Source organism: Molothrus aeneus, chromosome 9 (assembly GCF_037042795.1).
Source record: "Molothrus aeneus isolate 106 chromosome 9, BPBGC_Maene_1.0, whole genome shotgun sequence".
Lineage (NCBI taxonomy): Eukaryota > Metazoa > Chordata > Aves > Passeriformes > Icteridae > Molothrus > Molothrus aeneus.
The window spans coordinates 26,908,140-26,920,277 of NC_089654.1; the positions used below are offsets into that span (position 1 = coordinate 26,908,140).

Below are 12,138 nucleotides of genomic sequence, written 5' to 3' on the forward strand. Positions count from 1 at the left end.
GGGTTGCAGTGCCCATCCTCCTGTAAATGTCACCTAGTTTGCAATACTCTAGTCTTGTAGGCATTGGAAAATTATTTGGGAAGCAGACGAGAGTGCTGTCATTTAGGCTGTTTGTGGAGACCAAAGGCTGCTCTGCTTTTGCCTCAGTAAAATCACAGAAGCACTGAAGGAGAGGGAGAGCCTAACCTTGGCAGGAAGCAAAAGGGTCAGGTGCCAGTTGGATGCTCCTTGTCTAACCTAAGGATGCCAGCAGGAAATCTAGTTTGAGGGGAATTGGAGTTGCCCATTCTAGAATTGTTCTGCTCACATCTTTGGGGATGTTAACAGGATATTTGTGCTTTCTGTGCCGTAGCAGGTGAAATTAGGGTCCTTTCTTCTCCTTGCCCATCCAACCCATCTGAACAGCTCTCAGTGCTGGAACTGCTCCCTCTAACCCTTACACATCCCTGAACCATCCAGATCTCTCAATGGAGGAAATTACAGTTATTTATAATTAAGACTTGACAAAAAATGTTGCTAATGTCAAGGGAATGGCAGGCGACAGCCAGAAAAACATCATGTCTCCAGAAGAGGGACTGCAGGAATATCCCTCTGAATAGGGCTGACGTCGACTCTTGGAATTTGGACAGCCTGGAAGGCTTTGGTGCTATTTTTCCGAGATATCATAGGTCAGGAATTGATGCTATTTTTAAGTCTGTGTCCCCCGAGCAGCTTTGATGAGTGAAGGAGACTTTCTCTCCCCCCTCCCCCTCCTTATGCTCTATTTCTATGAAACTTTTGCTTCTATTCCTTCCGAGTCACGCCACAAGTATGTCCTTCAGGTTTGTTTATCCTTCTCACTATCTATTCCTCCCGGCCTGCTCCCGCCTTGGTTGGGTTGGAGGGGTGGCGTCAGCGTGGCGCGTGTCTGGGATGCTCAGGCAAGACATCACAGGGAAGGGATCAAGTTCTCCTAATTTGTCCTTTCCGGTTGGGAGAGTTTTCTCTCCACAAGCTGATGTGGCTGGGGAAAGTGTTCTGGGAATGCTGCTTTGTGGTGGGAGATTTCGGGGCCTGGTGAAGACAAGCTGGTCATCTCATCTCGCCACATAGCCCAGCCAAGATCTGTCTGAAGTAACTGAATCTTCAGAGCTCCTGGGAAGATGGGTGAGATGCCTCCAGCCTGGGATGGTCTTTTGAGGCTGACTGGTAGGAGAGAGGCAGTCAGAAGACCCTGATTATCTGACACCTCTCAAGTCAGCAGTGGCTTTTGAAAGCCTCTGCTGTTTCAGGTCCAGGGAAATAGCCCTTGATTTTCCCAGCTCTGTTCCACATGCCACCCTGCTCTAGTTTATTTCTGGAATTCTTTATTTTTTTTCATTATTTTCCTCCTTCTCTTCAATTTGCTGTAGCAACCTCTTTCTTTCTAAACAAGCCTGTTGGTGTAACAGCTTGAAGACTAGGGATCTTGCCATTTCAAACAAGAAAGGAAAAGGGTTTCCTTTCTCACTTCACATCTCAGATGAGAACGTGCCTTTTTCCCCTTAGCCCATCCTCAGCTCCATCCTCCTGTCTGTCATCCCATGTAGAGAGGAATGCACTAATGGGCATCACTGCTAAAGGACACCACCAGAAGCAGCTTGTTCAAACAGAGCTGGTGCTCCTTCATGGTGAGCCCAGTGTAAAGAAACAGCTGTGCTCCCTTCATAATCTATCCACGCAGCTCAAAGATGCCAGTTGCTCCTGGAAGCATGGGAATAAGTGAAATGCTTTCCACCACCTTAATGTTGCTGTTGGCCTCATGCTGCAGGTTTAGTCATTCTTATGACATATTTCCACAATGGTGTGTTTCCATCATCATTCCACAGTGATGTATTTAAAGCCTTTCCATGAGTTGTTTTTTTTTTCTTGCTCAGAATCTCTTAAATGAATGGCTTCACAAACTGTGGGTCAGGGTCTTCAAGTTTTGAAGACTTAAAGACAAGTCATAGAAATGTGGAGACAATGTCTGCTACCTGTCCTAAGCCTGTCTCAGCCCATGAGGATAATGGCACAGATGGTGGAAATGGTAGCACCTAATTTATAGAATCAGAGAATATCCTAAGATGTAAGGGACCCACAAGGATCATTGAAGTCCATTTAAAAGGGTACCTGGCATTTGCAGCACAGTCCAAGACCTTATAATTCCATTGCTGTTATTATTGGAATTATTATTGCTGATATTAGGTTGGACTTTGATTGTTTTGCATAGCTGAGGACATGAACTCCCTGAAGACCAATGCTGGGACTGTTGATGTTCTGGTGAATTTGATACAGTCTTTTTACCTGTGCAGAAACACTCACATAGAGGGAAGAGTGAAACCTAAATTTCCTGACTGCTACCCACCTTTCCTAGCCCATTACCTTACTGTGGCCTTTAGAAATGGTTGTCTTGGATATCACATTCCTGTGTTTTTTCAACTCTTTATTCCCTACTATTGTTTTATGCATTTTATTCCCAGCCCTGAAGACAGGAGGAGAGACAGCCAGCAGTGTTGTCAGGAGACCCTCCCCTCTAAACTTGCCCTTTGATGAATCTGGCTCCAGAGATTACCTTCTCCTCATTGAGCTTATTCTGGGAAATCTTGCTCTTTTTTCCTCTGCTGGCTCCTGTAGACATCCCAGACCTCATCTGAAAGATACAGATCATGAGCAGAGGGGGCAGTCTTCTCCAAGGTCCATTTTGAGCAGAGCTGCAAGAAATTTTTTTAATTTTTTTTTTTTGAGCATGTTCCAAGATAATTTTGCTCATACTCTTCCTTGTTCAATTCCCTGGGATGTGTTTTGATGAGAGATGTGGCTGGGACACCCTTGTTTTTACCACCTACTGCCATCTATAGCATACTGGTTTTCCTGGGGAAAAGGATGGAATGGAAGTCCAGATAGACTAGAGAAACTGGAGAAGACACTTCTCAGCCCCAGCTGACAAACCCTCTCTGCTCCCAACAGTAAGGTGTGATGTCCATTCCTCTCTTGCCCGGTATCAGGGACAAGCCCTGAAAAACCCTTGTTAGAAGTAGTTGGAGTTCTGGATTAATTCTTCTCTCCTTCCAACTCAAATTCCAGTTTTCTAATGCCAAACCCCCTCTCTTTTCCCCAGCAAGACCAACCTCTGCATTTCCTTCTTCCTCTCATATTTTCTTCTCCTGTTTTATCATATTTTATTATTTATTCTCATATTTTGTGGGGCTTCTTTTGTTGCCATGATTGGAAAGCTTTGTCTGGGGTGAGAACTCACCAACAAAGCTACTGTAATGAGCAAAACTTCTTCAGGCTTGCATGAGTGCCTTCCACCCACTCCCGAACCCCTCACTACCTGAACTTGCACCTTACAGAGCAGAGTTTGAAGTGTCACAGGACATCCTGTGGAAATGCTGAATATTTCAGTGCTTTAACACGCTCTTGGTTTCAGAGCTGACGATGTCTCCAGGTCTGGTCCAGACACTTTTCCCTCTGAAACCAAACTCAGCAGCCCAGGTTCCTCATGTTAGTTTGTGGAGGTGCTTGGCACTGTCAAAGAAGCCCAAGTTGGTGGTGGTCAGGTTGGGTCATGGAGGCATCCTGCACTGATTGGAATTTCAGGAGGCGGCAGCCCACTCCAGGCCACAGGCCCCTGAACACGCATGCCACCCCTTTTCCCAGGGAAACAAAACTCACCATCCCAGGTTCCTGATGGCAGATTGCAGGAGCCACTTGGCACTGTCAAACCAGCCCCAGTTGGCACTGGTGCCAGCTTGGGTCTGGGAGGCATCCTGTTTATGGTTCCCCTTGGGATGTTTGCAGCTGCAGTGTGCCTGGAGCTCTGGGCTCTGTGATTTCGGAACCCTAACCCTAGGCAGTAAAAGCAGCCTTGGGCTAAGGCTGGATCCAAGGGAAAAGCTGTGGAGGAAGGCATGTTGTGGCAGTTTTGTGTTCCCTTTGGCATGCCTTTTTTAGCTACACTCTGCCTGGAGCTCTGAGCTTTGTGGATTTCAGAACCCTAGCAAGCAGCCACCCACACAGGGCTACAGGCCCCAGAAAACCAACACCAGCCCTTCTCCATGAGAAGGAAAACTCACCATCTTCAGGTTCCTGATGGCAGATTGTAGGAGCCACTTGGCACTGCCAAACCAGCTCGAGTTGGCACTGGTGCCAGCTTGGGTCTGGGAGGCATCCTAAGCAATGCAGAATTTCTCGTGTTGGCTGCTCACTCATGGCCACGGGACCCTGAACACCAATGCTCCTCTGTAGGATGTCTACGGGTGGCTCCCACTTTTCCTCCTCACTCTGTGTGCAATGTGTGATGAATATTTCCTCTCTTTTGACCTTTCAGGGCTTACATGAGCGTGAAGGAGCTGAAGGAGGCTCTGAAGCTGAACAGCACCCATTTCCTCAATATTTACTTCGCCAGTTCAGTGAGGGAAGAGTTGGCTGGTGCTGCCACTTGGCCGTGGGACAAAGAGGCCCTTAGCCACCTGGGTAAGTAACTTATCCCATTCCTGGGGTCTCAGAATTACTGGCTTTCCTCTCTCTTCCTTGACTTGGCAAATAGAGGTGGATGTGCTGTGCCTCAACATTGTGGATGTTTCATACAAAGGTCATGATAACAGGGTTTGGGTGTTCCAACAGCTGCTGCTGTAAGGAAAAGAGCTGCCTGTTCCCTGAATCTATGTGGGCAAGGTTGTGAGATTACCCACTGACAAGGGGCTTCAACATTGTTATGAGAAACTTTTGATGGTGAAGGTAGTGGGACCACAAGTTTACCATAAGTGCAGGCTCTGGAGAGAGTTCTAGACTCACATTTGGTTTCTCCTGGACCTTCCAGGTCTATCTAGTAGGATTCTGGAGACAGTGAACTTCACCCTGCAGCACATATTAGCAAACAGATACAAACCACAAGTGTCAGTGTTTTCAGAGCTGAGATGGCAGATTTCATCAACTCCAGGGCTGCCCAGGCAGCAGCCAGAACTGGCCACTTCTGAATCCAGCTGCAAGTGTGGGGATAACTATCAAATTTTACCATGTTTTTATAACTTGGCCTACTACCTGCTGGAGGCAAGGTTCTCCTTGGCCTCAGAGGATTCAGGGCGGACCCTTAAGGTCATCAGTCCTCGTAGGCTGCAAAGCAGCCAAAACGTCTACTGGTTCCCTAGAATGTGGTTGTTTTGTGCATTTTCTGCTATTTCTGTTGTTTCTCTTTTTCCTGCCTCTCCTACCACCTCTTCAGTTGTTGGAGTTTTCTGGCAAAGCCCTTTACACTTTGCAGTCAAAATGTCTAAAGTGTTTCTCAATAAGTAACTGGAAATAATTACTCCTGACACCTGCACAGCAGACCTAGACCTTCTGCTTTTACAAGTGCGTGATGTTCAACCCTGAAAAGTTTTATACTGCTGTTAAAGACCTGTTTCAAAGTTCCTTTGTGCCAGTTTCCCTCCCTCAATGAGTTTCAGGGCTGTTTTTTCAATAGCATATTGCTACAGCTGCTTGTTGAGGAAAGGCAAATCTCCATGAAATTTATTCTTTCAGCTTCCAGAAACCACTTCCAAGGCTCAGCTTGACAATCATCTGACTGCAGCAAGTGCTTCAGCCACACACACGTACCCCTCAGACCTCTCCCAATGGCCTGCAAGCCACTGTACAGAGGGGTAATTGGGATGACTGGTCTCATCAAAAGCTTGCATTTAGCTCCAGTCTCTGAGCTTGTGTCCAGCCAGGGACATGAGAAATGGCACCATCTGGAAATGCTGGATCAGGGCTTTAGTGTGGAGGTTCAGGGGAAAAGGGGTGTTGTCTTGACTCTGGTGCCAGAGCTGTGAAGTATGAAGCTGGATCTGAACTTCTTTGAGTCTCTGGCATGAGCTGAAGACTTTGGTTCAAGACTGTCCTTGGTTTTAGATTTAATGAGCTGGGGAGGGCGGGTGGTGGACTCTGCTCTCCTTAAACAGTGAGCTTCACCACATCATCATTTGCTTTGTACCCTGCACAATGTATATTACTGTCCCACACAGAAGAAACTCAGGACTGAGGAGGCCATGAATGTGTGGCTTTTGACAAAAGCTCTCACAAGAGGCTAATGGAGAATCTGAGTAGATGTGAAAGGAAAGCAGTGAGTAAAGAGAAGGAAAAGCCTTGGGAGGAGTTAATGGCAGTTTGTGAAAAATTCCTGAGCTTAAGGACCTAACTATGGCCAGGGGTAGAGACAGGTCTATACACAAGAGAGGGGTATGGCTCCAAAAAGACAGACTCCTTTCCTTGTGCTAAATCTTGCTAATCTCCTGTCTATCCTGACCTTAAAATTTTAGGGTCAGCACACAAGACCTGCACCCCTCATGCCATTGTCTTTTCCCATGGAGCAGAAATGCCATGCTGATTTTTCCTACACACATACAGGCCCTCCATGCTTTAGTTCTCTGCATGAATCAAACTGGTTCCTTGGCTTCTCTGAGAAGCCAAACTGCCTCTTGTCTGCAGAGAGTCTTGGTCAGATTTTGCTCTGATTGTTTCTCTGAACTGAACTTTCTTAGATGTTTTCAGGAGAAGCATCATGAGACTTTTTCTTCTCCAGCTGCCTTCCCTTCTGCTATTTTAATACTTTGCCACAGCCCAAAGATCACTAGATTTATTGTTCTCCATCATCTCCATCTCTCAAAGTTGTTTAATCTGCCACCTGGATTTTAATCTCCTTATAAACCATTCCTTCATGATCTTTGAGTGTGTTTTTCAGGAGGGTTGACCTCACCTTCCTGTTAGTGTCATCACCTTCTGGAAGTCTTCAGTGAACTTTGTTTTTCATCCCCTTCTCTTCACAATGCTTCTTTGGGGCCACCAGAAGTTACATGACCATTCATATGCTGATTACCTACAGTTCTATTGCTCTCCTCCAGACTTTTTTTCCTGAGGAAATTAAATTTTCAGGCAGCCTTTCTGAAGACTTGGGGATAGTTTACCAATAATACAGCCAAGAGCAACTACTTTCAATGAAGCATAAAAGACAATTACTGGCTTGGAGAGGCTGAAGTGGTCTATGAAATTTCTATAGACCATGTTTCAGCTGCTGTGGAGCTCCCAGAGAAAGACAACTTGCTGCCAGCAAACAGCAGAGGTAGGTCTCAGGTCTGTTTGCACCACTCCCTGTGACTATACTGTCTGTCTCAGTCTTTCCACCATAATCACAGTGAGTCCCTCACAAATTCAGATTTCTTGGAGTCTGGAATGAGTTTTCTGAGAACTTAGAAGTAAATATTTTTAACTACAAAGCAGAAGGAGTCGAAGAAATTCCTTTAAAAAAAAATCCTTAACTTTCTGTGGTGGAAAGCCTTGTTCAAAAAACCCAGTAATGTAATAATGCAGATGCTTTGAACTTCATGTGTAGCTGCATGTGAACTGCATAAACGTGGTCAAAAGGCAAGGGAATGGTGAACATTTGATGTTATAAATACTTTCTGTAGTTATATAAGCTGAGGCCAGCTCATATATCTGGCAGAGGTCAGTGGATGCTGAAGGAGGGCCAGCCCTCCCATCCGAGGTACCTTAGGCAATGGCATCTTCCTGTCTGACTAACTGTCATGCATTTGTTCCATTAATTGCTCTGACTCAGTGTTTGGGGAAGACTGGCCCTGCAATGCAGGTTCAGCTTTGTGGTTCACTGTTTAAAGGTCCTGTGGTTACTTGGGAATGTCCTCTGGGATAGCCCTGACCTAGGAGCAGGTTGGCTTCTTTGGGACTGGCATGGGCAGGAGTCCTTCAGCATTGCCATAGACCCTGGCTAGCAGCAGAGAATGTCCTGGGAGCAGGAGCTTCCAGGGCTGTGTGAGTAGAGGAGAAGCACAGTCTAGACCAGCACAAATCTGATGGGCTGGGCATCTCTTGTTGCTTGATCAGAGTGGGGGCTTGGCCTTGGGGACATTACCAGCTCTGCAGCTGGAGAGACAAGATGTTGAGGCCAGACCTGAATCTTTCCAGCTGCCTGGATGTGGTTGGGTGAGTAAGTCCAAAGAAGTCTCTGGCTCACCTGCCTTGCAGTACTGGACCCCCCTGATACCAGAGGGATATGGAAGTTTTTAGCTTTGTTGTGCGAATGCTGACCTTGTGAACCTCCTTTAGCTGATTCTCAGGCACTGAAAGCCCAGTTTAGCTGATTCTCAGGCACTGAAAGCCCAGTTTAGCTGATTCTCAGGCACTGAAAGCCCAGTTTAGCCCTTTGCCCAGGGCAGGGGGAGGCAGAGGTGAGAAGGGAATGCCTGATCTGCAGTGGAGAGAGAGGGGAGGGTGATCCTGTTGGGAACACTTCCACATCTTGCCTTCACAGCCAGGATCCTGCAGAGGGGAAACAGAACTTCCTGGTCCAAAGCTGGGAGCACTCCCAGCTCATCAGGGAGCAGTGGGGACAGGGAATGAAGGGATAGGGATGTTCTGGAAGGCAGAGTTCTCAGGCTGTTTCTAATTCTGCCATTTAATTAGTTGTTAAAATGAGTACTAAAAATACGATCGTTCTTGTGGAGTGTGGGGGAGGAATGGAATAGGGGAAGCCAGCAGAGAGGAGGGGAGGGGACAGGGTACTGTGGCCTTGGCATCCCTCTCTTGTGACAGCTTTCTGCCCCCCTGTACTGGAATCCCATTTATTGCACCACATGGGAAGAGCACTGGGTTTCTGCAGGGAGGAGGGCTGGGCTGCCTGGTCCCAGGATGCCCTGTGCCCCTGGTACTCAGCCCTTTTCCCTGTGGTTACTGCTGCAGGATGCATGCAGGGCTTTCACATTTCATTTACTTGTTTATGAACACTATTTTCTTTCTTTGTGCACATTCCTCCTTTCAGACCTTTGGGCAGGCAGCCCCCTGCCTTGCTCAGGCTTGGGTTTGGCTGTAGAGATGCCTTTTCTTTCTGTTCTCTCTTCTCTCATGCCCTGTTTTGATTGAAATGAAAAGCAGCTTTTCTTTTATGTGCCCACTGGGTTTCCCATCAATGGGATGCCCTTTGCTATCTATAGCATTTACTAGGGTGGTAATTGAGAGGGTGATGGCTTCCAGAAACCCAAGAGTTGACAGGACAGAACACGAAGGTCCCAGAAGGATTTTTCAGCCTCTGTGCCTTCTTGTCCGTCTCCAGGCAACTAAAGGGTCAAGAGCTGACTGATGGGATGCAAAGTCCTTTGCTCTCTTGTCTCACAACTAGGAAGAAAGGGAATGCAGCTACTTTGTGTGACCCATCCTTTGCCTCAAGCCCTGGACAGAAGATCCACACTGTGGGAAGGAAGAGCAATAAACATGAATTTTGAGCTAAGAAACGGTGCCACTTGACAGGTCAGTGGTGCCTCTCAGCCCTTCCACGGGCCACACACGCAGGGTGCTCCACAGAAGATGCCACCCTCATTTCTCCACCCCTTGTTGGAAGGGCTTGGGAGAATTGCTCAGGGAGTCTCTGAAGGTCCCTTCCCAGCCCCCAGCTCAGTGTTCACCCAGCATGGCTCCCCCATGGGAGTCACAGACCTGCTGGTGCCTTGCCAGGGACACTGTGATCTGAAGAAAACCCTCTCTTGGAAGGAATGCCCTGCACTCGAGGACATGAGTGCACGGAGCTGATCCAGGAGCACATTTCAAGCAGCCTGTGTGGCTGGAGACAGGATCACACTGTGGCCACCTGCCAGCTCTAACTTTGCTGGCAGGGCAGTGATCATCAACAGAGATGCAGTAGCAGAGGCTCTGCCGTGAGGTAGCTGGCACAGTAAATCCTCCAGGGCCCTGCAAAGGAGGGAGCAAGCTGTGCTGGAGCCAACTATTCACCACACTGCCATCCAAGCTGTCTGGGTTAAAAGTAGTTGTGTAAAAACAGCCTCTTGAGGCATGGAGGGGTTGCCTGGAGTCAGCCTGGGCACATGCTGGGGTCTGCTTTTAGCACCCCTGTCTTGTTGATGCTTCCCAGCCCTTGCTCCTTCGCTGTAAGGCAGCATGGAAAAGTGGATGGAGTGTGAAAATGAGAAGAGAAAAAGGAGGGAAATGGCCAGTGAAAAACCTCAAAACAAGGAGAAAAATGAAGAGATTCCAAAGAAATTTTAATCTGGACAAAATAAAGGAGGCGAATAAAAGGAGGCCAGCAAAGCAAATTTTTTTTGTTCTTGAGCACCTTCTGTGGACAGTTTCCTAGCAGATGTGGTACAGAGCCATCAGCACAGGGTGTGCATCTCGGGTCAGGGGCTGGAGATGCTGGCAGTGAGCAAAGGGAAGGCTGTGTTCCACCTGGCTTTTGTCAATATCCTTGATCCTTGTTCTTGCCATCACAGATGGGCTCACAGGAAAGGAAAAACTACTTTCCCTGCAGCCACAGTTCAGCTTAGGGCAGGATGATCATGGGTCCTGTCCAGCTCCGTGCTGCTGCTCTCAGTATGAGGTGGCTGCTCTGGGGCAGTTTCTGGGGGTCTAACCTGTGTCCATGCTCCAACATCTTTGACAGCTGAACCTGCACCAAACTGGATTGGAGACAAGGTTTGTGTCCCCTTGAGTCAGGGGTTGGGGTACCCCAGTGAAGAGGAGTAGGTTGTGATGGTTTGTAAGGATCTTGTTGGGTTCATTTGCCCCTTGCTCACATGCAGACCCCTCTGAAGGGGAGGAAGAGATCTTCATAAGCTATGTCCTGGGAAATCCCACTCTAAAATACACTAAATTTGGGTCAAGTTTGTGGCAGGAGCTTAGTGGATTTCAACAATACCTTGTGAGAATTTTAGTTTACCTCACAGAGTCTGGTTTGGAAGTTGAAGCATAGGTCATGGGTGATTTCTCAGCAGGGGCTGGAGGTAGTGCACCTCAATCTTCACGTGGATTTTTGCTGAATCTGGCTTCTAGTTGGCACAGCTGAGTTGGGACTTTGCTCAGCACCTCATTGTCCTCACCTGCCATGGGAGCTAGCCTGCCTTAGACACCTGTCTGGGCCAGGGAAGGACTTCTGTCCTCTGCTTCAAAAGATGATCCATGTAAAGGCACAGCATGGCTCGATTTGGTGCTCTGGCTCCAAACCTCCTTTGGAGCTGTGTGATCCAAAGCAGACACTGAATTCCAGCTGTGCAAAAAGATGCAGAGGGAAGCAGTAGCTGAAATGATGGAAGATGTTGAGGGGGGAATAGAGTGGTAGGAGGGGAAGAAAAACCACCCACCCTGCTCCAACCCAAGAAGGTAAAGGAGCCTCTTCCTATCCTATAAGAGGCTGAATATGTCCATCTTTGTGTGTCCATCTTTGGGTCTCCATCTGGCCCCTCATCTGTGGCCTGGAAGCACAACGAGAGGAGTTTTACCTCTCACAGGTGAGTAATGACAGATGCCCACTGTCCCTTTCTTGGAATGATGCTCTCTGTACTTGCAATTCCAGGTGGAGTTGTCCTCAACCCTGCTTACTACGGCATGCCTGGCCACACCAACACCATGATCCATGAAGTGGGGCACGTCCTGGGGCTCTACCACGTCTTCAAGGGAGTGAGCGAGCGGGAGTCTTGTGAGGATCCCTGCAGGGAGACCACTCCATCCATGGAGACAGGAGACCTCTGTGCTGACACTGCCCCCACCCCAAAGAATAAACTCTGTCGGGATCCAGACCCTACCAATGACACCTGTGGCCAGACACATTTCACAGGAACACCCTTCAACAACTACATGAGTTACACAGGTAACGAGTCATCCTTGCTGGGAGTCACAAGGGGTCACCTTCCTTAAAACTTGGGTTTATCTCCATCAGTAGTGCCTTACCTCACTCCCTAACCAACAGAGACCCTCCTGGTGTATTGGGATGGGTCAGGCAGTGCTTGCAGTAGCTGCTTAACCATTTTCTTCCCTCAGGCTATTTCTATCCATCCCTGCCAGTGGTGCTGGACATGCACCAAGGCTCCTCTTGTCTGTGCGTGCCTTTGTTCTTCAGTCCTGAAGCTATTAATATTATTATTAGTAACATCCTGAATTATTATTATTATTATTATTATTATTATTATTATTATTATTATTATTATTATTATTATTATTATTATTATTATTATTATTATTATTATTATTATTATTATTATTAAACCTCCTGAACCCTTTTGGCGTGGTTCCCAAGGCATGCCGCGGGGGGCTGGCGTTTCTCCTGCCATGCCAGGAGGAGCGAAGCCGGAGGAGCAGTTC

General features: G+C 47.6%; 1 protein-coding gene across 1 annotated transcript in view; it reads left to right on the plus strand.

The window, feature by feature from the left end:
• PAPPA2 (pappalysin 2) overlaps positions 1 to 12,138 on the plus strand; it is an 88,409-nt gene that overhangs the window by 24,196 nt on the left and 52,075 nt on the right. The window contains exons 3-4 of the mRNA XM_066555821.1: positions 4,331 to 4,476; positions 11,354 to 11,647. Coding sequence (XP_066411918.1) covers positions 4,331 to 4,476; positions 11,354 to 11,647 — 440 coding nt within the window. The remainder of the gene's footprint in view (positions 1 to 4,330; positions 4,477 to 11,353; positions 11,648 to 12,138) is intronic.